The sequence below is a fragment of the Elephas maximus genome, chromosome 1 (genome assembly GCF_024166365.1).
Source record: "Elephas maximus indicus isolate mEleMax1 chromosome 1, mEleMax1 primary haplotype, whole genome shotgun sequence".
In the NCBI taxonomy this organism is placed as follows: domain Eukaryota; kingdom Metazoa; phylum Chordata; class Mammalia; order Proboscidea; family Elephantidae; genus Elephas; species Elephas maximus.
This window is the reverse complement of record NC_064819.1, coordinates 123,405,746-123,430,827: the sequence shown is the minus strand read 5'-3', so window position 1 is coordinate 123,430,827 and position 25,082 is coordinate 123,405,746. Positions and strand designations below refer to the sequence as shown.

At 37.3% G+C, this 25,082-nt stretch overlaps 1 protein-coding gene across 2 annotated transcripts in view; it reads right to left on the bottom strand.

Annotated features, from left to right (window-relative positions):
* The window catches only part of PRIM2 (DNA primase subunit 2), a 386,408-nt gene that overhangs the window by 59,418 nt on the left and 301,908 nt on the right, over positions 1-25,082 (bottom strand). For both annotated transcript variants that reach the window (XM_049894929.1, XM_049894926.1), the window contains exon 12: positions 23,229-23,311. In XM_049894929.1, the coding sequence (XP_049750886.1) occupies positions 23,229-23,311 (83 nt within the window). The remainder of the gene's footprint in view (positions 1-23,228; positions 23,312-25,082) is intronic.

Genomic DNA, 25,082 nt, shown 5'->3' with positions numbered 1-25,082 from the left:
AGCTAAATATCAAATAGAAGTGAGACTTTCTAGAAGGTATATACACCCAAATTTGATAACCACATTATGTTATTTCTTTATCTTACAATACAGAAACTCTAACATTGAAAACTTCTCATTGTCTTTTATGTTATTTGATTTCAGGTTTTCAATTATTAAAAGTAGGCAGCAAGGAAAGGATTCTTGAGAAGGAATTTAACTGCCACCTGAAATACTGAATTCTTCAGTGCAAGTTAATACCAAAAAGGTATTAATCCAATATTTTGGATTAAAGGATTTAAGCTTCTCAGGAATATCAACAACTAAGTGCACCTGGAATTGGGGAAGGGAGGGAAAGAAGGCAAAGAAGAGAGGGTAGAAAAAGATGGGGAAGGGAGGGCAAATGAGAAGACATGCGTAAAGCCAGTTTAAGAATATAGAGAAAAGTATCACCAAACCTCAGTTCCAGGGTTCAGTTACTAATTGTTACTGGGCTCTGATTATCTCATTCTTTGGACTAATATAAAAGCAATCCAGTTCATAACCACAATCTCCTATGATCTTTATGAAAATGATGAAAAATATTTACACTGACTGAATAATTTCTTCAAAAAATCTTACTATAAAAAATGCAGAGAGGAAGGGGGCCAAGATGGCTGACTAGGTAGATGCTACCTCGGATCCCTCTTGTAACAAAGACTCGGAAAAACAAGTGAATCGATCACATACATGACAATCTATCAACCCTGAACAACAAACACAGACTTAAAGAGATGACCCGAGGGACAGAGACGGAGAACGAAGAACACCGGGGAAGCACCGACTGTATTCGGAGCCTGGAGCCAGCGTCCCAGTCAGGTAACCTTGGCGCCGGGCTTAGGACTGGGCGCAGGGGGGCTGAACACAACATCTTGTGACGGCACAAACACGGGGCGCAGCCCTACCCCCCTGAACTGACCCCGGGAGGGGGCCCAGGCAGTCTGCGAAGGCGGCGTGGCGACGCGGCTGGTGGGAGGAGAAGTCCCCGGGAGGCAGTGACTGGTTTTGGAGCCGGGAGTGCAGCGTCCCAGCAGGGGAACCTTGGAACCGGGCTTTGGACTGGGTACAGGGGAGCTAAACACGGCATCCGGTCAAGGCGCAAACACGGGGCGCAGCCCTACTCCCCTGAACTAACCCCGGGAGGGGACCCAGCTGGTCCGCGGGAGCGGCGCGGAGACGCGACGAGCGGGACGAGAAGTCCCCGGGAGGAAGCGACTGATTTTGGAGCCAGCAATGCAGCGTCCCAGAAGGGGAACCTTGACACTGGGCTTTGGACTGGCAGGAAAGGATCTGACCGCGGCTTCAGTGGGCCAGACCCTCAGGGACAATCTCCACACAGCCAGCACACATAGGCGACACGCCCCTCAGGAATCTCAGATAAAATAGTCATCCCAAGCAAGATAAGCAACTTTGGCTATATTCCCAGGTGCTACTCTCTCCTCTTTTTCTGAACCCTCCCCTCCCTTCCCCTTCCCAGGCGGCTTCATTAACATTGGAATCTCCTGAGCCAGAGGGAGAATGGCTCCGGCTTCGCTTCCCCCCCGCCTTTTTTTTTTTTTTTTTTGGTCTTTTCCTAACCCATTCTTCCAGCCTGAGAGAAGAAACCACAAAAAACCCAGGGACCAAAAATCCTTCCCTAATTGGACTAAAAACACAGAACCAGCTCCAGCCAAGCATGTATGATCCAGATCTCGGGCTTTCATCCTTACAGGGAACAAGGTGGCTGTTATAATGCAAACGCAGTTCTGATAGGGATCTGACTGCCTTTTTTTTTGCAGATTTACTGGAAAAACAAGTTTCCCAGGTCTGATATCTCTGCGTATTCAACAGAGCCCTAACTGACCCACAACAGGGAACTGAAGGCTGAGGCTTCCCCCAGACCACCTAGCCTCTTGCCTTAGGGGTCTAAGGAGGGTGACACCTACCAATCAGTAGAGGTACTTGCATTGGGGGCCTAAGGTACAGCTGCAAAGCCCTCGCACCAAGGTGCTATAGGAATAGAGACACACCTACCCCACTGACACTTGAGGGAAGCCTGTCAGCATCCTGCCCCCCCTGGAGTGTGAACCCCACCTGCTACTAGAATCTGGTGCACACAACTATCACCACTACTTCTTGAGGTGGATAGGTGTTAGGGTGCAGCACACACTTGATGACCCAAAATCAGATTCTACTCAAGAATAGTGAATAGACTCAGGCATATATATCTGGCAACAGCCCAAACCAGCTGGTAATAGGTCATAGGTAAGTCAAGGGCTACAACAAAAAAGACAGCACAATCTAGTAGCCCATCCACGTATATTGAAAGAAAACAAAACAAGGTAAGACTCAGTGAGCAAATATAGAATAAATCACTATGGCTCGGAGACACCAGTCGATATCAAACCACATAAAGAAGCAGACCATGACAGCTTCTACAACCCCCCAAATAATCAAAATCTTTCCCAAATGAAGATACAATCCTGGAATTATCACATACAGAATATAAAAAAACTAATTTACAGAATGCTTCAGGACATCACGGATGACCTCAGAAATAAAATAAGGCAAACTGCAGAAAACGCCAAGGAACACACCGATAAAACTGTTGAAGAACTCAAAAAGATTATTCAAGAACATAGTGGAAAAATTAATAAGTTGCAAGAATCCACAGAGGGAAAGCATGCACAAATCCAAAAGATTAAAAATAAAATTACAGAATTAGACAACACAATAGGAAGTCAGAGGAGCAGACTCGAGCAATTAGAATGCAGAGTGGGAAATCTGGAGGACCAGGGAATTAACACCAACACAGCTGGAAAAAAATCAGATAAAAGAATTAAAAAAAAATGAAGATACCCTAAGAATCATGTGGGACTCTATCAAGAAGGATAACATGCGTGTGATTGGAGTCCCAGAACAGGGAGGGAGGACAGAAAACACAGAGAAAATAGTTGAAGATCTGCTGACAGAAAACTTCCCTGACATCATGAAAGACGAAAGGATATCTATCCAAGATGCTCATCGAACCCCATTTAAGACTGATCCAAAAAGAAAAACACCAAGACATATTATCATCAAACTTGCCAAAACCAAAGATAAAGAGAAAATTTTAAAAGCAGCCAGGGATAAAAGAAAGGTCTCCTTCAAGGGAGAATCAATAAGAATAAGTTCAGACTACTCAGCAGAAACCATGCAGGCAAGAAGGCAATGGGATGACATATACAGAGCACTGAAGGAGAAAAACTGCCAGCAAAACTCTGTCTCAAATATGAAGGCGAAATTAAGATATTTACAGATAAACACAAGCTTAGAGAATTTGCAAAAACCAAACCAAAGCTACAAGAAATACTAAAGGAAGTTGTTTGGTCAGAAAACCAATAATATCAGATACCAGCACAACACAAGGTCACAGAACAGAACATCCTGATATCAACTCAAATAGGGAAATCACAAAAGCAAATTAACATTAATTAAAAAAAAAAAAAGCTCAAAACAGGGAATCATTGAAGTCAATATGTAAAAGATCACAATAATCAAACAGAGGGACTAAATACAGGTGGCATAGAACTGCCATATGGAGAGGCATACAAGGCGATATAGGACAATACAAGTTAGGTTTTTACTTAGAAAAATAGGGGTAAATATTAAGGTAACCACAAAGAGGTATAACAACTCCATAACTCAAAATAAAAACCAAGAAAAACGTAACAACTCAGCAAACATAAAGTCTAATACTATGAAAATGAGAATCTCACAATTTACAAAGAAAAACGTCTCAGCACAAAAAAGTAAGTGGAAAAATGAAATTGTCAACAACACACATAAAAAGGCAACAAAACGACAACACTAAACACTTACTTATCTATAATTACGCTGAATGTAAATGACTAAATGTACCAATAAAGACACAGAGAGTCTCAGACTGGATAAAGAAACACGATCCGTCTATATGCTGCCTACAAGAGACACACCTTAGAGACACAAAAATTAAAATTCAAAGGATGGAAAAAAATATATCAAGCAAACAATAAGCAAAAAAGAAGAGGAGTAGCAATATTAATTTCTGACAAAATAAACTTTAAACTTAAGTCCACTACAAAGGATAAAGAAAGACACTACATAATGATAAAAGGGGCAATTGACCAGGAAGATATAACCATATTAAATATGCACCCAATGACAGGGCTGAAAATTTTAACAGAAAATTTGAAAATTTTAACAGAACTGAAAAGTGAGATAGACACCTCCACAATTATAGTAGGAGACTTCAACACACCACTTTCGGAGAAGGACAGGACATCCAGTAAGAAGCTCAATAGAGACAAGGAAGACCTAATCACAACAATCAACCAACTTGACCTCATTAACTTATACAGAACTCTCCACCCAACTGCTGCAAAGTATACTTTTTTTTCTAGCGCACATGGAACATTCTCTAGAATAGACCACATATTACGTCATAAAACAAACCTTTGCAGAATCCAAAACATCGAAATATTACAAAGCATCTTCTCAGACCACAAGGCAATAAAACTAGAAATCAATAACAGAAAAATTAAGGAAAAGAAATCAAATACTTGGAAACTGAACAATACCCTCCTGAAAAAAGAATGGGTTATAGAAGACATTAAGGAGGGAATAAGGAAATTCATAGAATGCAACGAGAATGAAAATACTTCCTATCAAAACCTCTGGGACACAGCAAAAGCAGTGCTCAGAGGCCAATTTATATCGATAAATGCACACATACAAAAGGAAGAAAGAGCCAAAATCAGAGAACTGTCCCTACAACTTGAACAAATAGAAAGTGAGCAACAAAAGAATCCATCAGGCACCAGAAGAAAACAAATAATAAAAATTAGAGCTGAACTAAACGAATTAGAGGACAGAAAAACAATTCAAAGAATTAACAAAGCCAAAAGCTGGTTCTTTGAAAAAATTAACAAAATTGATAAACCACTGGCTAGACTGACTAAAGAAATACAGGAAAGGAAACAAATAACCCGAATAAGAAACGAGAAGGGCCACATCACAACAGACCCAACTGAAATTAAAAGAATCATATCAGATTATTACGAAAAATTGTACTCTAACAAATTTGCAAACCTAGAAGAAATGGATGAATTCCTGGAAAAACACTACCTACCTAAACTAACACAATCAGAAGTAGAACAACTAAATAGACCCATAACAAAAAAAGACATTGAAAAGGTAATCAAAAAACTCCCAACAAAAAAAGCCCTGGCCCGGATGGCTATACTGCACAGTTCTACCAAACTTCAGAGAAGACTTAACACCACTACTACTAAAGGTATTTCAAAGCATAGAAAATGACAGAATACTACTTAACTCATTCTATGAAGCCACCATCTCCCTGATACCAAAACCAGGTAAAGACATCACAAAAAAAGAAAATTACAGACCTATATCCCTCATGAACGTAGATGCAAAAATCCTCAACAAAATTCTAGCCAACAGAATTCAACAACATATCAAAAAAATAATTCACCATGACCAAGTGGGATTTATACCAGGTATGCAAGGCTGGTTTAACATTAGAAAAACCATTAATGTAATCCACCCTATAAATAAAACAAAAGACAAAAACCACATGATCTTATCAATTGATGCAGAAAAGGCATTTGACAAAGTCCAACACCCATTTATGATAAAAACTCTCACCAAAATAGGAATTGAAGGAAAATTCCTCAACATAATAAAGGGCATCTATACAAAGCCAACAGCCAACATCATTCTAAATGGAGAGAGCCTGAAAGCATTTCCCTTGAGAAGAGGAACCACACAAGGATGCCCTTTATCACCGCTCTTATTCAACATTGTGCTAGAAGTCCTAGCCAGAGCAATTAGGCTAGACAAAGAAATAAAGGGCATCCGGATTGGCAAGGAGGAAGTAAAATTATCTCTATGTGCAGATGACATGATCTTATACACAGAAAACCCTAAGGAATCCTCCAGAAAACTACTGAAACTAATAGAAGAGTTTGGCAGAGTCTCAGGTTATAAGATAAACATACAAAAATCACTTGGATTCCTCTACATCAACAAAAAGAACACCGAAGAGGAAATCACCAAATCAATACCATTCACAGTAGCCCCCAAGAAGATAAAATACTTAGGAATAAATCTTACCAAGGATGTAAAAGACCTATACAAAGAAAACTACAAAGCACTACTACAAGAAATGAAAAAGGACATACTTAAGTGGAAAAACATACCTTGCTCATGGATAGGAAGACTTAACATAGTAAAAATGTCTATTCTACCAAAAGCCATCTATACACAGAATGCACTTCCGATCCAAATTCCAATGTCATTTTTTAATGTGATGGAGAAACAAAATCACCAACTTCATATGGAAGGGAAAGAAGCCTCGGATAAGCAAAGCATTACTGAAAAAGAAGAAGAAAGTGGGAGGCCTCACTCTACCTGATTTCAGAACCTATTATACAGCCACAGTAGTCAAAACAGCCTGATACTGGTACAACAACAGGCACATAGACCAATGGAACAGAATTGAGAACCCAGATATAAATCCATCCACATATGAGCAGCTGATATTTGACAAAGGCCCAGTGTCAGTTAATTGGGAAAAAGACAGTCTTTTTAACAAATGGTGCTGGCATAACTGGATATCCATTTGCAAAAAAAATGAAACACAACCCATACCTCACACCATGCACAAAAACTAACTCCAAGTAGATCAAAGACCTAAACAAAAACACTGAAATGATAAAGATCACGGAAGAAAAAATAGGACAACGTTAGGAGCCCTAATACAAGGCATAAACAGAATGCAAAACATCACCAAAAATGATGAAGAGAAACCAGATAACTGGGAGCTCCTAAAAATCAAGCACCTATGCTCATCTAAAGACTTCACCAGAAGAGTAAAAAGACCACCTACAGACTGGGAAAGAATTTTCAGCTATGACATCTCAGACCAGCGCCTGATCTCTAAAATCTATATGATTCTGTCAAAACTCAACCACAAAAAGACAAACAACCCAATCAAGAAGTGGACAAAGGATATGAACACGCACTTCACTAAAGATATTCAGGCAGCTAACAGATACATAAGAAAATGCTCCCAATCATTAGCCATTAGAGAAATGCAAATTAAAACTACGATGAGATTCCATCTCACTCCAACAAGGCTGGCATTAATCCAAAAAACACAAAATAATAAATGTTGGAGAGGCTGTGGAGAGATTGGAACTCTTATACACTGCTGGTGGGAATGTAAAATGGTACAACCACTTTGGAAATCTATCTGGCGTTACCTTAAACAGTTAGAAATAGAACTACCATACAATCCAGAAAACCCACTCCTCGGAATATACCCTAAAGAAATAAGAGCCTTCACACAAACAGATATATGCACACCCATGTTTATTGCAGCTCTGTTTACAATAGCAAAAAGCTGGAAGCAACCAAGGTGTCCCTCAACGGATGAATGGTTAAATAAATTGTGGAATATTCACACAATGGAATACTACGCATCGATAAAGAACAGTGATGAATCTGTGAAACATTTCATAACATGGAGGAACCCGGAAGGCACTACGCTGAGTGAAATTTGTCAGAGGCAAAAGGACAAATATTGTATAAGACCACTATTATAAGACCTTGAGAAATAGTATAAACTGAGAAGAACACACACTTTTGTGGTGACGAGTTGGGGAGGGAGGGAGGGTGGGAGAGTTTTTTTACTGATTAATTAGTAGATAAGTACTGCTTTAGGTGAAGGGAAGGACAATACTCAATACTTGGAAGGTCAGCTCAACTGGACTGGACCAAAAGCAAAGAAGTTTCCAGGATAAAATGAATGCTTCAAAGGTCAGCGGAACAAGGGCAGGGGTTTGGGGACCATGGTTTAAGGGGAATTCTAAGTCAATTGGCAAAATAATTCTAGTATGAAAACATTCTGCATCCCACTTTGAAATGTGGCATCTGGGGTCTTAAATGCTAACAAGCGGCCATCTAAGATGCATCAATTGGTCTCAACCCACCTGGAGCAAAGGAGAATGAAGAACACCAAGGTCACAGGATAACTATGAGCCCAAGAGACAGAAAGGGCCACATGAACCAGACACCTACATCATCCTGAGACCAGAAAAACTAGTTGGTGCCCGGCCACAACCGATGACTGCCCTGACAGGGAGCACAATAGAGAACCCCTGAGGGAGCAGGAGATCAGTGGCATGCAGACCCCAAATTCTCATAAAAAGACCAGACTTAATGGTCTGACTGAGATTAGAGGAATCCCGGCGGTCACGGTCCCCAAACCTTCTGTTGGCACAGGACAGGAACCGTTCCCGAAGACAACTCATCAGACATGAAAGGGACTGGACAGTGGGTAGGAGAGAGATGCTGATGAAGAGTGAGCTAATTATATCAGGTGGACACTTGAGACTGTGTTGGCATCTCCTGTCTGGAGGGGGGATGGGAGGATAGAGAGAGTTGGAAGTTGGCAAAATTGTCACAAAAGGAGAGACTGGAAGGGCTGACTCATTAGGGGGAGAGCAAGTGGGAGTACGGAGTAAGGTGTATATAAACTTATATGTGACAGTCTGACTTGATTTGTAAACGTTCCCTTGAAGCTCAATAAAAGTTAATAAAAAAAAATTACAAAAAAAAAGAAATGTATCATATTAGATATACAATTGGAAACAAAAGTTAAGCTTAAAACCAGCACTTACAGGTGGCAAAAAGATTAAAAGATGAAAAAAAATAATGCAAATTTAGGGACACAAACTTTGTCTAACAAGAAATACATTGTAAATTGATTGTAAATGCTATCAAGAAGTGAAAAATTGTATAAAACTGGGCATACGAAGAATCTCAACATTCGCTTTAGGAAATAAGGCTGGTTACCTAATTTGCTGGTACTCTAAGTTTGCTTCTCTAGAAAAATAAATAAATGGGTTTTGAGATAACAGTGTATAAAATTGATCTTGAAATAGAACTAAGGTAGGAGAAGAGTTTCATAAAAATCATAAAAGTTACCAAGCGGAATTTCTCTAGGGATAGGAGTAATTTCTCATGTAATAAACAATAAAATAATTGTAGAAAGATGCATAACTGTAAACAGAGTACTAAGAGTCTTTTAAGAAAGAATACATTTTTTATTTTAATGCAAGTAAGTTTTAATTAAGAGGTTTGGCTAATAATGGCATGTTACTTGACTTTCAAAATATTTTTTCTTCAAACCACCTTAAATAACATTAAATAATTAATCTTCAAATTACCAGTTATCTTTACCCTATTAAAAAAGGAAGGCGATACACAGATATCAAGTTGATGTTCAGTTATTTCTGTGATAAAGTCAAAAATATAACCATGGCCTCCTGATACCAATTCTAATGCTTGACTTCTCATCTTTTCTTTAATGTAGTTCTGGGATTTACCAAGAATAACGTACACATTTTCTAATACAACACTAAGAAAAGCAAAGCTACGTGCAGCAATCAAAGCACTGCTCTCATAAATCAGAAGAGATGCTCCTGGAGATGAAATAGACAGAAGAGCTGCTCTTAAACGCAGTTATTGTTCAGGAAGTAACGGATCGACTGACTACTATCTTTCACTGATAAGTACTCCTTACCTAAGAAAATCACAGGAGTTTTAGGTAGTTCAGATTTATATGTACACTGAATAAGGAGTCATTGAGATTTATCTCTGCCATAAAATCTTCTTGACATAGTGTTACTTTTAAGTCTTTTAAACCGTCCATCTTGAAAGATTTCTTCATTAAAAGGCATTTACCAGTTTTAGACTTAATAGGGTCACTAACTTCTTGAGAATTTTTGGGCAGTGAAAAAGAGAAGTTAACCAATCTCTCAAGAAGTATAAAGAGCATACATTTTTTCATATTTCATGGTTTTAATATCACTATTAAGTTTCTTGAAAGCACCAATTTGATTTGCTTAAATAATCATTAATGGTTATGTGGAGTCCAAGTTCTAAAACATGTTTCCTTCCTCTTAAAAAAAATTTAAAATGGGAAGTAAAAGTCATTATCAAAAATGTGAGTATGGAAATAACACTTGCAAATAATGTAACATTTCAATCAAAAAACTCAAAAAATGAGTGGACTTATACTCACTTATATTCACTTAGGGGCCAACATGTAAAAGTAAATGTTGGATGAAATAGGTCAAACACAACTGTATGCCAAAGGTAAACACTGAAATACAGTATGGAAATAGAACCTAAATGTTTTCACACTCAGTACTCTCAAGTGGCCAATAGTCATATGTGCTCTAAATACTTCAAGCACTGCTTTCCAGTAGAAATATAATGCACGACACACAAATAATTTGAAAATTTCAAGTCACCACATTTAAAAAGTAAAAAGAAACAGGTGAAATTAATTCTAACAATATTTTATTTAACCCAATATATTCCAAATATTACCAATTCAGCATACAATTAATATAAAAATACCACTGCTGAGATATTTTATAATATTTGTTGTTGTTGTTTTCATACCAAGTCTTTGGAACTCGTTGTGCATTTTACATTTACAACAGTGGTGTGCTGGAGTTGGCTCAAACTGTCTTGTGAGCTGATTGTGCATATTCCTTCCGAATGCTGGGTTCAGTGACATCACATTAGTAGCTTAGCATCAGCCATGGCAGGAATATTTACACAACAGATATTGACTAATGACACAAATCAGGTCTTTTTTTTCTCCGCCCCCCAACCTCCTGCCCCAAAGCTGATTTACCAGTACATCACTGCATTCAATATATTTCAATTTAAACCAACTACATTTTTATTACATTCCAAGTACTCAAAGTCATATGTGACTATTGGCTACCATACTATACAGTGCAGAGAAATCAAAATCAAACCTGTTGCCTTCAAGTCAACTGTAACTCATTGCAACCCTACAGGACAGAGTAGAATTGGCCTGTAGGCCTTCCAAGGAGAGGCTAGTGGATTTGAATTGCCAACCTTTTTGTTAGCAGACGAAGCTCTTAACCACTGTGCGACCAGGGCTCCAGACAGTGCAGATAGGGCATAAAAAGATTAAAAGTAGAAGACTGGCCACTAAATGCATTTTTTAAAAGAGGCATTCTTAGATTAATGAAATCTTTTTCATCTTAACAGTTTTGGGGAAAATCTTTTGGTATAATTAAGTTTTCAAAGAGGTTCTCCATTTTAGAAGTTGAACGGGCTTGTATTTTTTGTCTTAGATTAGCCTTAATCAATATTAATAACTATTCTGCTTCCTGCAGCTCTTCATATTAATTAATGCTATCTCAATTTCTTAAGCAGCTACTTTTGCATTCCTATTTCACTACTAGCTATACTCATAATGTCAAATGAGATGATGATGATAAAGGTAATAATGATATAACAATAGCCTCAAGTACTTAATCCTCAAGTACCTAACTATATGCCTGTCAATATTCTAAGAACTTTATATATTTTTTTCTCATTTAATCATCCTAACAGACCTAAGAGATTATACCATTTCACAACATGTAGAAACTGAGCCATACAGTTAGTAACTGTCACAGCTAGGACTTCAATCCAGGTAGCCTGGTTTAGTGTCTACACTCTTAACTACTGTGCTATGCTTCCTCTAAGGAGCTTTAGTGACACAATGATTAAGTGCTTGGCTGCTACCTGAAAGGTCTGCATTTCGAACCCAGCAGTGGCACCACAGGAGAAAAGACCTGGCAATCTGCTCCTGTAAAGATTACAGCCTAGGGAACCCTATGGGGCAGTTCTTCTCTATCATACAGGGTTGCTATGAGTCAGAATTGACACAATAGCGCACAATAACAACAACATATTGTCTCTATTGCAGCAATAAAAACAGTACTTACAATCTCACAGGATTGTGGTAAGAAAAAAAGGAAGTGATTTTTTATAGAAAGGACTCAGCAGAGTGCCCGGCACAGGGTAGGGATTAATGACTGGTATGGATAATAACAATAACCAATGTGATTAGAGCTCTAACAGAAGTATAAAGAAGTATCATGGGAGCTCAGAGAGAGTGAATGACTAGACAAGGAAATTCCATAAGGTGTTAAAGAACAGGCCAGGTGACACTGAAGCTGGATATTATAGAATGAGAGATCTACCAGGAGAAGACAGGGAAGAAGCACACTGCAGACAAAGGAGCCATATTTTTAAGACAAGGAAGAATGAAAGGGTATATAGTACACTCAAAGGACAGTGAAAGTTCGAGAATGGTCAAAGCCTGAGAAGCTAATTTTTACTAATATTTTATTTTGCGCCTATGTTTACAAGGGGTATTCCATGCTTTTTTTTTTTTGGTAATCTCCTTGTCTGGTTTGGTAAAAGGGTTATGATGGCCTTGTAAAATTAGTTGGGAAATATTCACTCCTCCCTATCTTCTGAGAGAGCTTGAGCAATACTGGTATTAATTCTTTATTTAGATGTCTGACAGAGTTTACCACCGAAGCCATCTGGACCTACAGTTTTCTTTGTGGAAAGTTTTTTTAATTACAAATTTAATTTCTTTAAGAGATATAGGGCAGATATTCTAATTCTTCTTTAATAAGTTTTGTTAAATTGTATTTTTCAAGCAATTTGTCCATTTCACACAGATTTAATGGCATAAAGCTGTTCATTATATTTCCTTATTAATATCCATAGGATCTCTAATGAGTCACCTCTTTCAGTCCTGATATTGGTGATTTGTAGTTTCTCTCTTTTCTTGGTCAGTTTTGATAGAGGTGTATCAATTTCATTAATCTCTTCCAAGCACCAACTCCTAGTCTTATTATTGTCTTTCCTATTATTTGTTCATTTTCCATTTAATTGAGTTCCACATTTATTTTTCTTATTCCCTTTCCTCTACTTAAGTTTTATTGGCTCTTTTTGTCTAGCTTCTTAGGGTGGAACACACATCACTGATTCTACACCTTTCTTCTATTCTAACATTAGCATTTAAAGACATAAATTTTCTTTTAAGGGTTGTTTAACTGCATCTCACAAATTTTGATATGTTGTGCTTTTATTATCACTCAGTTTAAGTTATTTTCCCTAGTTATTTATTTTTTAACCCATGAGTTACTTAGAAACTTTTGTGGTTTAATTTCCAAATAGAATTTCTGGTTATCTTATTGATTTCTCTATGGTCAGAGAGCATACTCTGACCTTTGAAAATTACTGAGACTTGTTCTATTACCCAACATAATGTCTACCTTGTTAAATGTTCCTTATGTACTTGTGAAGAATGTAGATTCTGCTGTTATTATTATAGTGTTCTATAAATGTTAGTTAAGTCAATTTGGCTAACACTCTTGCTCAAATCTTCTATATTTCCAATGACTTTTTAAAAATAATATTTGATCAGAGTCAGAAAGAGAAAAGTGATGTAGAGGACGAATTGGTCAGATGAGAAATGCTAGCTTTTCCTAAACTAAGGCAGTGGAGGCAAATGAGAAGTTAGTATTAAAAACCTTCAACCTATCAGACTACACCCTCCTCAAGGTGAAGACTCAGCTTATCTCTATCTTTGGCAGTTGGCACAGGGTCTCCTGTGGAAGGTAAAAGATATGGAATACTGCATGTTGAATTAATGAAGGAATGTAGGAATGAATAAATGGTAGGCTCAGTCCCTCTACCTTGTTAAAATGCAATCCTAACTAAATCAGGCAGTCTCTTAGAACTTCATCCAAAAAAGTAGGTGGCATATGGAATTGGTGTCACTGCTCTATACCCAGTATCTAGTATCCAATCTACCAATTGCCTCCAGCTGTGACTACCTATTAACATAACTAGGCTTCTTTCCCAGTTTCTAGTTTCCAATTAAGTTCCCCAGTGTGATTGTTCCCTGCGAGCTCTGCTGCCCAAGGGCTAGGCCTGTATTTGTGTCCTTTCAATAAAGGGGCTTAGATTCTGCTTCAAACTGGGTGGCTTTTCTCACTCCATTCCAACTAAACCTCCAAATAGGAAATCCTGACATCTTACCACCAGCAGACTACAAGAATTACTACTGTCTTCTTTGATGCTACTGATGCCTGTCATTGGTACATCTTGTTAAGCAGCTAATATTTTGGTTCCTGGTTGGGATCCAAACAATTAGCACAATCCTAATTCCTAGCCCAACTCTATCCACATGGGTTATGGTGGTATGTGCACTTATTATGGCCAAAGCCCTAAACAAAACATTTTGAGTCTCTAGGTGGATTTCTGAGTTTGCCGAAAGGCTAATTATTGCTGTTCTACTCCATTCTTTGCCAAGCACTCATCTCAATCGTTTTCTATTATCTCTGATAAATGAAAACAGGTGAGAAGCACCATCCCAATATCAGGACTTCATCACTGTCTTAATGTTATCATATTTATCCTCACTAATTCTTACAAGAACTTTCTGAAGTAGTTCATCTTATACACGAGAAGGATCTGAAAGAAATATTGTGTTCCAGCTTACTTAGTATGTGGGTGTATCAGGATTTGGACTCAGGTCTAGGGTGGGCTTTCTCTTTCCATGCTGCCATGATGACTCAATTATATGTCAGTGGCAAGCACAGTGCATGGCTCTCGAAGGTTTGTTCTGCCTTCTGTCCTCTAAATAATCATTGCCATTTTGTGGGGGGGGGGGGGGGTAAGAGAGGAAATCACATTTTTCAAATTCTATCTTCACAAATTTTTGAGATGACATTTGCACATCCCATCTAGGTTTTACCTTGTCTACACAAAGCCACATCTAACATTAGATGCATACTCTAAGGCCACGCATCTGGAATTGAGAGCTGAAACAGACTGCCTCATCTGTTCATTCAGACACTTTTATTTCATTGAGGACCTTTAACTCGTAGAACAAACTCCCCAAAATGAAAATATCACCTAGAGGTATTACGTATGATCTCTGTAATACCTAACTAAGAGAGTAGTTTAGTAATATTTTAGAACTGAAAATGGCGAAATAAAACAAAGATTAAGTAACTATCAAACAAAAGTCAGACCTTAACATGTGGTAAAGATGAGCCCAAGAGACAGAAAGGGCCACATAAACCAGAGACTACATCAGCCTGAGACCAGAGGAACTAGATGGTGCCCCGCTACCACCAATCGCTGCCCTGACAGGGAACACAACAGAGAATCCCTGATGGAGCAGGAGAACAGTAGGATGCAGATCTCAAATTCTCATAAAAAGACCAGACTTAAGGGTCTGACTGAGACTAGAGGGACCCTGGAGGTCATCGTCCCCAGACCCTTTGTTAGCCCAAGGCTGGACCCATTCCCACAGCCAACTCTTCAGGCAGGGACTGGGCTGGACTATAAGACAGATAATGATACTGGTGAGGAGTGAACATCTTGGCTCAAAGAGACACATGAGACTATATGGGCAGCTCCTGTCTGGAGGCGAGATGAGAAGGAAGAAGGGGACAAGAGCTGATTGAACGGACATGGGGAATACAGGGAGGATTAGGGGGAGAGCAGCTAGGAGTACATAGCAAGGTGCATAACTTTTTGTATGAGAGACTGACTTAATTTGTAAACTTTCACTTAAAGCACAATAAATAAATTTAAATTAAAAAAAAACTCAGACTTCATATTTACCACTTATAATTTACATTTTGTGAATTATTCTAATCTTTGTTTCACATAGCTTGCCAGTTTAAATAACTCATTAAATATATTTCTAAATTTAAGTATGTAAAAAATACTATTCACCTCACGGTAATGGCTTTCCCTGAAAGAAGAAAGCAAAAAGAATTCAACCTAAATTTAAAAGAAGAATAAGAAAGAAAAGAAAATTATTAGAGAGGCAGAACAATGCAGTGGAAGAAACTTGAACCTTGGTGTCAAACACAAGTGTAAATCCCTGGCCTTATCATATATTAGCTCTACAGTTTGGGGCAATTTCTTATCTTTTCCAAACCTCAGGTTTCTCATCTATAATATATGGACGAAATTGTGCTGAGAATCAAACGAGATACAGTTTATTTGTGTAAAGCCTCCATCACAGTGCTTGGCAAGAGTAGACCAAAAAAGATAAAAATAAAACTACAAAAAAAAAAAAAAAAAACAGACTGCTGTCAAGTCTGACCCTATAGGACAGAGTAGAATTTCCCCATAGAGTTTCTAAGGAGCAGGGTGGATCTGAACTGCCAACCTTTTGGTTAGCACCCATGGCACTTAACCACTACACCACCAGGGTTTCCAATTTTTATTTTTTATAAAAATAAACTACAGTGGCTTCAAATTGTTCTGTTTCTGGTAACAGATCAAGCACTCCACTCATTAGTACATAATAAGAAAGAAAAACTAAGGAATAAAAGCACTAATGGATTATAACAAAAGGTATTAATTCCACTGTGACATATATTACAACGAATTACAATCTTTTGATTTGTCTGCAGGCAGCAATTATTGTTGTTTATTGATTGAACTCTGTGAAAAATAAAGATATGCCGTATGTGATTAAATATACTAAAAGGAAAGACAATTTTCCTATTAAAATAGCAAAGGACACAGCAGATTCTTAGGGGAGCCGGTAGGAAAACTGCAGTGCAAAAATCTCATGTGTGTCTTTTCAAAAAAAAAAAAACTTTTCAGAGAAATAAAGTTATTTAAGGTCACTCCAAAGTTTTATTCTCAATATTTTGAACTCATTTTCTTAACATTTCTATATCTCAAAGTATTAATATTTCCACCATAAAAATGCAGGGTGTTTTTTTTTTAAGCAAAAGATGAAAACTAAAAACCAAAATAAAAATTTTTTTTGGAATAATCAGAAAATTCAGATATCTAAATTAGGCAGGAACTACTGATGGATATGGTTAACTGAACAAACAAAATGTTAAAGGATAATTAACTCACTGGAAAAATTGTAAAGAAATGTTAAAGGAAATAACGAGATTAAAATGCACACTAATATAAGAGAAAAAGGAAAGGTTCCAATAAAAATTTTAAAATGTAGCTTGCAGACTTACATTTTTTTATTTAGTTCACATCCTTCACTGATCACCTGCTAAGTACTGTTAAGAGATAATTTTCCAGGGGTCTCATGTTTCTGAACATTTTGCAAGCAGAGGCACAAATAGCCTTTGTTCCAGACTACTTTTTCAAGGATATTCATGTAACGAACAGCCTTCGAAGATACAGCGCCTTCCTCTGAATGAAAGGGCAGACATGCTTACTGTCCATTAGAAAAGATTAAAATTCCCTAAACTCAGAGTTCCTCTGTAACACAATCCACTGCACATGCAGGCATTACTTAGCCCTCTTCACCAACTCTATGGGAGCTGGGGCTCATGGCACTGGTGCAAGAAAATGCCGATACTCTGGCTACTGCTACTGCTGTGAGTAATAAAATCCTTTGTCTCTGACCCAGCAGTTTCATGTCTTCTTCCAGCATCCATGAAACTGTGGCAGGCTAACTTGTTAGCTTGCAAGGTGGGTAAATTCTCAGACCCTTCACAGTTCTTAGCATAGATCAGAAACTTGGCTGAGTAGCTGCTTCCAAATTTCTTGGCACAAACAAGTGAGCACTTCCAGTGCTGCATACATTTGTTGAAACATCTCAATTGGTATCTATCAATTCCTGAAGCCTTGTTTTCGTCAGTGTCCTGTGCAGCTTGGACTTCTTCCTTCAGTACCGTAGATTCTTGATCATATGCTACCTCCTGAAATGGCTGAACAATGACCAATTCTTTTTGGTACAGTGACTCTGTGTATTCCTTCCATCTTCTTTTGATGCTTCCTGCATCATTCAGTTATTTTGCCCAAGGAATCCTTCATTATCGCAACTCGAAGCTTCAGTTTTTTTTTTCTTCAGTTCTTTTAGCTTTAGAAACACCAAGCAAGCATGCTCTTCCCTTTTGGCTTTTGTACATGTCATTATAATACTTTACTTTGCCTTCCCGAGCTGACCTTTGAAATCTTCTGTTCAGCTCTTTTACTTCATCATTTCTTCCATTCACTTTAGCTACTCAACATTTAAGAAAAAGTTTCAGAGTCTTGTCTGACATCCATGTTGGTCTTTTCTCTCTTCCCTCTCTTTTTAACGACCTCTTGCTTTCTTCATGTATTATGTCCTTGATGTCATTCCATATGTAAGTTCTTATTTTTGTGTGTGTATGGCAGTCCTACTGTTCCAGCACCATTTGTTGAAAAGACTATTTTATCTCTATTGAATTGCCCTGGCGCCTTTAAGAATCAATTGGCCACATATATGTGGGTCTATTTCTGGACTCTATCCTGTCCAATTTATCTATGTTTATTGTTTGTTTAATACCACAGTGTCTTCATTACAGTAGCTTTATAGTTAGTCTTAAAATCAGTTAGCATAAGCCTCCAACTTTGCTCTTTTATTTCTCTCACCAGTGTTTTGTAGTTTCAGCATAAAGACCATGCACATATTTTGTTAGGTACATAATTATGTTTTTTTTTTTTTTGGTACTATTATTTATGGTACTTTAAAAAGTTTTAATTTCCAGATGTTCACCATAGTTATATAGAAATATGACTGATTTGTACATAATGATTTAGTGTGTCCTGTGACCTTGCTAAACTAACCTATTACGTATAGTAACATTTTGGTACATTCTTGAGATTTGCTACATAGATAATCATATTGCCTCAGAAGAGAGAAAGGTTATCTTTTTTTCTTTACAATTCGTATGCCTTTTATTTCTTTGACTTGGCTAAAACATATTTTGTATGATTTCATTTCATTTGAAGTTGTAATTTTTTTTAAGACCTTGAATATCTGGTTTAACATTTCATGTACCTGTAAAAAAAATGTGTATTCTACTGTTGTTGGATAGAACATTCTATAGATGTCAACTAGTTGACAGTATTGTCAAGCCTTCTACAGTAAAACCTGTGAAAGACAAAATCTGTGTAAGCCAGAAACCTGTCAGAGAAGGAAAAAAGTATTTTCAGCTAAAACGAGCAACAGAAAAGTGGTAAGACTGTACCCTATCAAATGCAGAAAACTTGGGAGACCTGGAAAAACAGGGCCGTCCCATCGAGTCCCAGCTCTCACAGGTTTCACCACATATACTCACTAATTTTCTGTCTACTTGTTCTACTAATTACGAAAAGGGGTGTTGAAGCCTCTATACATAATCATGGACTTGTCTATTCCTCCTTTCAGTTCTCTCTGTTTTTACTTCATCTATTTTGAAGTTATATTGTTGGGGAATACACATCTGAAATTTTTATGTCTTGTTGGTGAATTGAGTCCTGTGTTTTTCTCTTTTTGGGGAGTGCTGAAGAGTAAATGCAGGACTGCCCATTTTCTTTGGTTTTATTCTATTGTTAAACTTGCCTTCTGAAACTGGATACCAAGTTCATTAATTTTCAGTGATTCTGTTTAGGTTAAATTGAAAAGGAAAATGAAATATGATGGTATTAAGTACCCTTTTCAAAAACTAGTTGATGTCAGTTAGGTTACAAGATCTCTTCTGATCATCAAAGTTCTGATAATTTAAAACATCCAAACATCTCCCATTTTTGAAGGTAACTTTTTCAAGTAGTTTTTTTCTAAAACAAAAAGTAGCTATACCGAATTTTACCTCAGATGCACTTTTTCTTAACTTCCATTTAATATTTTATTGTTCACTTGGAGTTTTCCAGATCTAACTGTGAGCTCATGCCAACCTGCAACTAAACATTTATCAAAATGTTCTACATGGATTTTTCATTCATCAGCTCTCTGCCCTTTAGAATACAGTCCACCAGCTGCTTCACTCTTCTGAGATCCACTCAATAAAGACATCAAATAAAAGCAAAATATTATTTACAGCTTGCCTACATGCCCTATATGTCTGTGTTCATTTAAGATAAAAGGTTACAATGCAGGCCTAAAGGATGGCATAGAAATCCCTGAGGGGCTTCAAGTAAGTAAGGGATATTCCTATAAAGGGTGAATGATGGAATACAGAAGAGTCAAAAGCAAAGAGTGTGCAAACATAGTCAATACTGTTAAATATAAGCATTAATCTTCTCTATAGGAATGTTAATAGCCTTCAAGGGTTTTGTCTTGTTTTTAAGCCATTCTTTACGACTGCTGAACAAGCCTCTAATTCCCTTCTTTTAGGTTGCCTTTCAGATTGGTTAGTAGCAGTTCCTAAACTTTCCTAAGTCTAGAACATCACTCTTTTAGTTACTGACCAGGCCTCTTATTTTACAAAGAAGACTAAGGCCACTTGATAAATTCCATCAACATCCCTTTGTTCTATCTTAAGCTTTTTCTCTATATTTCCCATTGGCTAAGGGGCATGTCTTTCTCTGTCACTATCCTTTTACCCAAGTATATATTCTCCTTTGTTCAAAAAAGTACCTTTTTCTCATGAGTTCCTATTTGCCTCTCTCTGTACCCTACCAACCACACTCTAGGATCCACTTCATTCTTAAATATATTCACTTATTTTTCTAACACCATTTTTTGAGCACCTAACAAGTGCAAGTCACTGAATTACTAGCAGAGAGATTAAATTAAACTTCAATCTTTCTTTCAGGGAAATCCCAAACTATTAAAAAGATGAATAGATAAACAAATAATTAAAACCTAGCATAATAAATATTAGGACCAAGGGTATGTATGAAGAGGGCTTAACTCAGCTTGGTTGGAAAGACATTTCCTTTATCTTATATCTTTATCAAGTCTACCCTCTGTGATGGGTTCTTTTCTTCTCTTCCTTCAAATAGGCTCAGGCCTCCTCTAACTTTAAACAGACAAACCATCCCATAACATTTAAGCTAATACCATTATCTGTCATCCCCTTTACCAGTATATTTTATGAAAAGACTACTGCGATGGTTAAGATTCTGTGTCAACTTGGCTGGGCCATGACTCTCAGTGATCATATGTGATCACTCCCATGATGGGAGCTGCCTTGAGTAGCCAATCAGTTGAAGAGGAGTTTCCTTGGGCATGTGGCCTGCATCGAATATAAGTAAATGTTCTGGCTTTTGCCCTCTCTGGATCCTGCAGCTGCCTCCTATTCATCTGACCTCTGGTTCTTGGGACTTGAGCTAGCTGCTTACCTGCCGATCTCGGGACTCGTTAATCTTCATAGCCTGTAAGCAAGAGCCTTGCTCTCCGACCTGCCGATCTTGGGTTTGCCAGCCCCTGCAGCTATGTGAATCAGGAGAAGCCTTGTGATCTTGTCTGTAAATCTTGGGATTTGTTGATTTCCACAGCCTGTGAACAAGAGCCCTGCCAATCTTGAGTTCAACAGCCCCTGCAGCTACATGAATGTGGAGAAGCCCCTATCCTGATCCACGGACTTGCAATGTTTCAGTCTCTATAATCGCATGAGCCGTTTCCTTGATATAAATCTCTCTCTATATATATTTACACACTTTACTGGTTTTGCTTCTCTAGAAAACCCAGCCTAAGATAACCACCTATATTCATTGTCTGCACATCCAAGCCACTGGCTTTTATTCATTCATCCCTTAAGTAGATATAACCTGGCTTTTGGTTTCCACCATTACACTGACACCTCTTAGCAAAGTCAAAGTTGAGTATAACCACTCAACATATCCAATCATTTTTCTCAGGTCTTGTTTTATACAACCATTCTGTTATCAGGGACTCTGTGGACCATCCTCTCTTCTCAAAATTCTCTCCTTGACTTTTCTGATACTTCACTTCCCTAATGTATTTCTTCCTATCCCCATTTCTGTTCAATCTCCACTGATCTCACTTCCTTCTACTGCCTGATAAAGAGAAATACGAGCCAAGATTACATTTTGAGAAAGTATCTCCTCACTCCATCATTTTGGTTTTCCTCACTCCACAGCAAACTCATAATAATCAGTCCTAAAGTAGGGTGGGGTTGAGAAAAAAAAAATCTTGGAGTCAGAATGACTGGCTTCAAATTTCTGGTTCTACCAGCTGTGTATTCATGGGCATGTCAGATCCTGGGACTCCATAAAAGAAGGGCATGGCTTTTTAATGTTCCTTCCAATCCCATAGTCCTATACTTCTCACTGGAAAAAAGACATATTTCTAGTCTTAACTTCTCTAAAAAAAAAAAAAAAAAATTTAACTTCTCTAGTGAGGTACAAATCCACATTCTGTGTGTCATTTAAATGTCTTACCTCTAAAACTAATCTCCCATACTAACTACTCCCTTTAATTTGCCTATTAATGTTTATGTACTGGTGCCACCATTATCCTAAACTTAAAACCCCAATAATCCTACACAATTTCTGTATTTTATTCATGCATTCTCTCCTCCTAATACCCAACCCTCCCTCAAGGCTTAACTCAAAGAGCATCTTCTGCAAGATTTTCCTTGGCCCCCCTGGCTGATAGTCTCTCCCTCTTTAGAAGTCCCAAGACATTCTACCTGTGCCTCTCTCTTAACCCTTGGCTTATGTTTACCTCTAGACCCTTGTGCTGTCAGAACAAGATTTAGACCTGATTTATCTTTGCACCCCAAACAGCACCTCCGGCACTGCCTTGCCCAGAACAGGTGCACAAAAATGATTTAACATTTGAATTGAATAAACTAAACTTAACCTAAACTTCATACACTGCAGAAGCAGTAGAGTTTTCTTCATTGATTATTTTCCTCAAGTAAAAATAACTGTTAAAGGATACATAATGATTTAGATGTTCACCTCTAAAATATGTATTATTATTCTCAAGGAAGAAGCTCCTCTTTAACTCTCTCAAAATTCAAGCCAACTCAAAAGCACACCATAGACAGTAATCTTTGTAATGTTACAATATTGATTTTTAAACAAAAGCAGATTTAACTGCAAGATGGACTCAAGTATTTGGTTTAAAATTTTAAGCATTTTTTTTATTTTAATTGTTTACAAGACAAAATATTTTGACAAACAATTAAACCTAAGGACTGTAGATTAAACAGAGCCACAACTGATGCCTGTCAGAATATGCAGCTGGTACACACTACATTATCTTCTGTTTAAATGAAATATGCTGTCATTAATTTTCAGCTTCATTAATAAGTTTCAATGCATTGCTCCATTTTTAAAAAGGTGGTCCTCAAATAAGACAGTAAAACAAATTGAGAAAAAAAGTTTTCCAGCTTACTTTATTACCAAGAAAAATTAAAACACAGCCTAGAAGATAGAAGAACTAGAATTTCTGAGATGTCTGGGCTTTAGCTTAAATCATCTAGAAGACAGATGTCTGGGGTGAGGACTGACAAGAACATTAAATGAAACTGAGATAAACTGTCTGATGCCACATTACTGAGCATGCAGAGCAGAATCTGACCTACCTGGTTTATTCCTCCGGGAGAAATCTTGTACGACTGTAACCTCTGCTTCAGCAGCTCTGGATCGCTGTGACGGAATGGGCACCCTGACAACAAAAAAACGAGTCAACGCACCAACAAGGTTACTTACCCGGGACTTAGTACAATACCATACTCTAAAGACTGTCTCAGCTCCCCTAAACTGTCTAACAGCTTATTAATAAAAAAGTTAATTGCCCATGGGTGCAACCGCTTTCCTCTCTTTATCTAAATGACGACTTAGCTGTATGGTTATCAGGGTACTACAGACTCAAGAGTTACCTAAAACATTACAACATTCTAGGGCTAAGACACCAACTCAATAGAAGGAAAACAGCTTTAATTATGCTACTTGATAAAAAGAGATAATCACAAAATAGCTATAGTAGTTTGTCTAAAGCCTTTATACAATCTCTTATTTTTTCTAGTCTAAAAAAAATCACATAAAAGGCATACTACAATTTTTTGTTTACACAGTGTAAATGAAAAGAAAAATGTGCAAACTCTGAGAAATATCAAAATCTCACAGCATTTTCAGATGTAAACTCTATGCCTATTTCCTGCAGAATAGAATCCATTTGAGTTTAGTTAGAGGAGTCACAGGTGGGAATAAAATGGACAAACAGAAAACTATTACATAGAAAAACAATTTATAGTAGATACAAGTCCTCTCTGTATCACTTCTTGTGAAAGATAAAAATAGACTACTAAGACATTAGCATAAATTAGAACACAGAAGAATTGAAACATAAAAGCTACATTAAGCTAAAATCTAGAAAATTTTAGATATTTTAATAAAAAGCTGTCATGGTAAGTCAAAATATTTATTTTAAAATTTAATAATAATCCATTGATGGGTTAAAAAGAATCTCTTCAATAAATGGTACTGGGAAAATTGAATTTCCACATGCAGAAAAATACAACAGGACCCATGCCTCACACCATATACAAAAACAAACTCGAAATGGATTAAAGACCTAAATCTACAAACTAAAACCATAAAATTCTTAGAAGAAAATGTACGGGCAATGCCATCAGGCCTAGCTTTTAGCAATGGATTTTTGAATATGATAACAAAAGTACAAGCAGCAAAAGACAATAAAATAGGACCTCATAAAAATTGAAAATTTTTGTTCACCAAAAGATTTTACCAAAAAAATGGACAGACAAGCTACTAACAGGGAGAATATCTTCAGAAATGACATATCTGATAAAAATCTAATAACCAAAATACATACACAAATATATATAAAACTTTGACAACTTAACAACAAAAAGACAAATTAACCCAATCATAAAATGGGAAAGGACTTCAACAGACATTTCATCAAAGAAGATATTCAAATGGCCAGCAAATACATGAAAAGATGCTCACCATCATTAGTCATCAGAGAAGTGCAAATCAAAACCACAATGAGATACAATTTCACTACTACTAGGATGGCTAATTTAAATAAATAAAAAATAACACAGAAAACAACAAATGTTGGCAAGGATGTGGAGAAATTAGAACCTTTGTCTATTGCTGGTGGGAATGCAAAAGGGCACAGCTGTTGTGGAAAGCTGTGGCAGTTCCTCAAAAAAATAAAAATAGAACTACCATATAACCCAGCAATTCCACTCCTCGGTATATACCCAAAAGACTTGCAAGCAGAGAGTAAACAGATGCTTGTTTACCAATGTTCATCGCAGTATTATCCACAATAGCCAAAAACTAGAAACAACCTAAATGTCCATCAGCAGATGAATGGATAAACAAAATGTGGTACACACATATAATGGAATACTACTCAGCCAGTGGGAGAAATGAAGTCTTAATATATGTTACAATATGGATGG